The sequence below is a fragment of the Asterias rubens genome, chromosome 4 (genome assembly GCF_902459465.1).
Source record: "Asterias rubens chromosome 4, eAstRub1.3, whole genome shotgun sequence".
NCBI lineage: Eukaryota > Metazoa > Echinodermata > Asteroidea > Forcipulatida > Asteriidae > Asterias > Asterias rubens.
Genome location: NC_047065.1, coordinates 19,882,850 through 19,887,828, shown reverse-complemented (window position 1 = coordinate 19,887,828; position 4,979 = coordinate 19,882,850). Strand labels below are relative to the sequence as shown.

General features: G+C 39.9%; 1 protein-coding gene across 1 annotated transcript; it reads left to right on the top strand.

Annotated features, from left to right (window-relative positions):
* The first annotated feature begins 3,804 nt into the window (after positions 1 to 3,804).
* LOC117289693 (snaclec purpureotin subunit alpha-like) lies at positions 3,805 to 4,517 on the top strand. Its single transcript, XM_033770932.1, has one exon. The coding sequence runs from the start codon at positions 3,867 to 3,869 to the stop codon at positions 4,404 to 4,406; it is 540 nt and encodes a 179-aa protein (XP_033626823.1). The 5' UTR covers positions 3,805 to 3,866; the 3' UTR covers positions 4,407 to 4,517.
* Positions 4,518 to 4,979: the final 462 nt, after the last annotated feature.

Here is a 4,979-nt window from a genome sequence, read left to right as displayed (position 1 = left end):
CTGAAAAGTGGTTTGGACCTGACTTGTGCTCCAGTTTAACCCATTTTGGGGGTTATTTTGACTCGGATTCTGGATCACACTGACCCAGAATTGGGTCAAGCGACGAGACCCAGATACGGGTCAATTATGACCAGTTGTCTTAGAGTGTACCTGCATACTTTGGGAAATCTTCTGCTTTCTTTCCGCATGAACAATGGGGGATGGGGGAATACAAACTTCGGCCAAGAAGGGCACGTGGTTCAGTGGTTCATAGGAACCAAAGATGCCAGCGGGTACCATCCGCAACCCTGGTCGCAGCATTCGCGAATGGACACCAGCCCTCTGAAACCCAAACAATGAAAACCAGCTTGCTGCCATATTAGTCGATGATGTCATCGTCAGCCAATCATCCGTGCAGGAAAACCATTCTGTATAATAAATGATTTTTTCTTCATGGAAGTTTTGGATTAACGGTGGACATCGCTGTATCCTTACTGGACTAGGTACGATCCGGTCTCGCTTTTAACATTTCCAGGTAGAATATGAAATAATCTGTCCATACATACTAATTGGGGACTGTTTTCCACATTCATAACGGGAAAATTTGCGGTGTTTTTGTGACTTGTTTTCTCTGGTTTTGAAGCCTTTTTCTACGTACAAATTTATTTTTTAAATATTTGAGTTGCACCGATTTCTTTTGAAACATAACGACAGATATGCTCTCCGTTTCAATTTTACTGGTTCATTATTTTGGTTGAGACTTTTCAGAAAAAGGCTGAAAATGACCGCATTCCAGAAGCCCTTTTGACTAATTAATATTCACACAGAGGCACGCACGAAAAATATGCACAGGAATTTAGTGACCTGCGGGTAGACTGTTCGCAAATAATTGATGCGAGAAGTATGTGCATCTAAGTGAAAACCACATAATTATTTATACGCGTTTTCCCGAATATTTATCTACAGGTAGAAGTCGATGCATAATGAAGAAATGGAGCAACTGGCAAACCCAGGGCCGTGTAGACTTGATGACAAGTCGTTAGGCGCTGCCTATTTGTCTGCCTTTCATGCAACAGTCACAGTGCGATGTTACACATGCAACAGTCGTAGGTAGCGCGAGGCAGCTCCTGGGATCGAGGGTGTGTGTATCGTCCCAGCAGCTACACCGCGCTGTAACTACATGTGGTAACCTTGTTGTGGTAAGCAACGTTTAAAGGAACACGTTGCCTTGCATCGGACGAGTTGGTCTATAAAAAGCGTTTATCACCGTTTGTTATAAAATGCATATGGTTGGAAAGATGTTTTAAAAGTAGAATACAATGGGGATCCACACATATTTGCCTCGAAATTGCGTGGTTTTCCTTTTACTTTGCTTACTAACGGTCGGCCATTTATGGGAGTCAAAAATTTGACTCCCATAAATGGCCGACCGTGTTAGTCGACGAGGTAAAAGGAAAATCGTGCAATTCGAGGCGTATTTGTGTGGATCATTGTATTCCACTTTTACAACATCGTTCTACCCATATGCATTTGATTAAAAACGGTTACAAACGCTTTTCAAAGACCAACTCGACCGATCCAAGGCAACGTGTTCGTTAAATGGTGCTTAGCTACTTTCGGGACTTGGAGCAGCTTATATGAAATTGACCCCTGAATGATTTTTCTCTTCCGAAATTCATCGATTTATACTTATATAAAGAACTGATAGAATGTTTCTCATGAAAATCGCCTGACGCATTGTAGTGCATAGGAAACGAAAGCTACACAAAGAATATTAAGTCACTTTCAAAGGGACTTGGAGAAATTGTGATTAATTCAAATTTTCAAACAAACTGTGTGTTTTTAGCGCTTAGCCTCAACGCCATGCCATTTAAAATAAGCTGGCTTACATGTAATAAATATGACAACATTTATTTTGATTTTGGAGTACGCAGCGCCGGCAACCCATTTTACTCGTAAAATGATGATTAACTATTATGTGTCTTGCTCAGGGGCACAATGGACCGATCCGGCCTGTCAATCAAACTGTGCGCGTTCACCCATTTAACCAATCACACCAATGATTGTGGTCGGACAAACTCGGTCATGCGTGCGCGTATTATTTGGCACGCGCGGCAGAACCGTGCAGAATGTCATTGGGAGTGCTCATTGGGAGTGCTCGTGTCTTGCGAGCGCGGTGGGCGGAGCTTAGTGGAAAGCCGGAACGGTCCATTAATATGACAGGGATTCGAACCCACACTCTATACTAATGACTTAACCACTAGAACGCAAATTCCAACCCTGTATTATAAAGTAGATACAGTACAATACGTCAACATTTGCATCGCTTGAAATGAAGCTCGAAGGTAAATGGTTTCAAATACTGATTTTTCTTCAACAAGGGATACGAATAACAAACATCTGTTTAAATTTGTCTACGTAACAGTTCAATATTTTTATTAGCAAGGAAAAACAACAACAGCTGTTTAGTTTCAAACTCTCCAACTTTGAATGTGTTATCTTAATCATTGGATTTTGTCTTTTCTTTCCCGTCACTTTTTTTTGTTATCAAGTTCTTCATGGAAAAATTAAATAAGCATTGAAGCTATTCTTACACTTGTTTTTTTTTTATATTGATCAGAATCAATTACTGACGTTAAAGCGCACGAGAAAGCAAAACAAAATAAACACATTGGAAATTCATTAAAACTTTCATTAAAGACACTGGACACTATTGGTAAATGTCAAAGACCAGTCTTCTCACTTGATGTAAATATGCATAAAATAACAAACCTGTGAAAATTTGAGCTCGATTGGTCATCGGAGTTGCGAGATAAATATGAAAGAAAAATACACCCTTGTCACACGAAGTTGTGTGCGTTTAGATGGTTGATTTCGAGACCTCAAATTCTAAACTTGAGGTCTCGAAATCAAATTCGTTGAAAATAACTTCTTTCTCGAAAACTACTCCACTTCAGAGGGAGCAGTTTCTCACAATGTTTCATACCATCAACCTCTCCCCATTACTCGCTACCAAGTAAGGTTTTATGCTAATAATTATTTTGAGTAATTACCAATAGTGTTCACTGCCTTTAATAACAAATGTCAAACGCTAGTTGAATGTGATTTATTAACATTAAAAGAGAAAAGGGGTGCTTGTTTGTTTTGTCAACTAAACATCAGTCTTTTAAAACAACTTTTCCCCCCATTGTGTTCTTTATTATGTTTTTTTACAAGTCACTTATAAAAACTACTGGTTTAATTGAGTTAAGCGTATAACAAAAGCCGAAGTTGACACAATGCAAATTCACTAACACCTGCGTTCAATATTAGCGTCAAACCTTAGGTATGATTTATTTGTATTATTAAGAATAGAAAAGAGCACCTGTTCTATCATTTGAAGCATTATACAACAACTTCAGTCTTTGAAAAACTGATTTCCCCATGATAAATTGCTTTATATATTTGACCAGTCAGTTATAAAAACAGTGGTTTAATGAAGTTATTAAGCGTATAATAACAAGCTGAAGTTAACACAATTGAAATTCGTTCTTGGCTATGATTAATTTACAATAATATTGGGGAAGAGAAAAGAGCACCTGTTTTTGTACATCATTTGAGACATTATAAAACAGTCTTTTGAAAACTGTTTCTTTTTTCACATGTAATTGATCAAAGTTTGTGTAATGAAGTTATTAGGCGTATAACAAAAGGTGAAATGGACACAATATAGAAGTTCATTAAAACATTCATTAATTACAGTTGTCGCCTTAGGGACTGGGACAATCATCGAAATGCTTTATAAGTCGCAGTTTGTTCCCAGGAAACAGACAAGTTCGTCTAAAGCAGAGATATCCACCCGTTCCTATATTCTGCATAGAGTTTGAATTCAGTTCGGTTAGTCTGCGATGGCATTTTGGAAGGTTTGTTTCCTGATGGGGCAGTTGATTGGTCTTGGAGTGGCCCAAACTGATGGTCCAGTCCCACCGGTTGAGCTCAGGGAGTTCGAAGAGATACGCAAAGCATCATGCCCAGAGTCGTATCAGGTGTGCGGTAAGTTCTGCTATAGAGTATTTACCGATCTGAAAACATGGACCGAAGCCGAAGCCCAATGCAGTTTTCATCAAGAAGACAACCCAAAGGGACCGGCTCATCTTGTGTCCATTCTGAACCAACAAGAGAACGACTTCGTGGTTGATCTTTGGCGTGCAACCAATCCACCAAAAACAGGTTGTTTCAATGCACCATGGATCGGACTCAGCAATACAAATGATAATGATAACATCGGTTTCATTTGGTCTGACGGGAAGCCGTTTGGGGACTACAACAATTTGAAGTGTCAGCCCAACACAAATCCCAACAAATTGTGTGTGTCTCTCCGTAGAGGCTTTTGGAAAACCAATTCCTGTGAGAGAAAGATGCCCTACATCTGCAAGGTTCCGCTGTGAATCAGTGACTGATTGCTGCAGAAGCCAACTCGACGGTGTCAGGACACTTCGTACCTTTGCCACTTCGTACCCTGGACACTTCGTACCTTTTGAAGGTACGAAGTGTCTTTGGACACTTCGTACCTTGGACACTTCGTACCTTCCCTTGAGACACTTCGTACCTTCCCGTGAGACACTTCGTACCTTCTCACGAGACACTTCGTACCTTCAGACGAGACACTTCGTACCTTCAGGATTTCTGCATAGTTTCTGAATTTCTGCATCAACTGAAGGGTCACATTGCTAGTGTCGCGACATGTCGCCAATAGACTTATTGCACCGATTGAGGGCGCTGGGAGTGGGAAAGGTACGAAGTGTCCGACATACAACTCGACACACCATCATGGTATCTCCGTAATCACTCAGAACTTTCTCAAGTTGCTTCCTGAATTATCAAAATATAATTGCTTTTAATAGTCAGTCACTTTAAGGCACAAATTGAGTCATCTTTGGTGTATTTATTTTGGCGAATTTTATTACATAAGCTTGAAAGGTTTCAACTGTTGGGTTCATTCTTTCTTAATATTTTAAGTA

Bases quoted from the DNA above. Each gene is read 5' to 3' on its own strand.
- LOC117289693 (XM_033770932.1), top strand. From the start codon at position 3,867: ATGGCATTTTGGAAGGTTTGTTTCCTGATGGGGCAGTTGATTGGTCTT.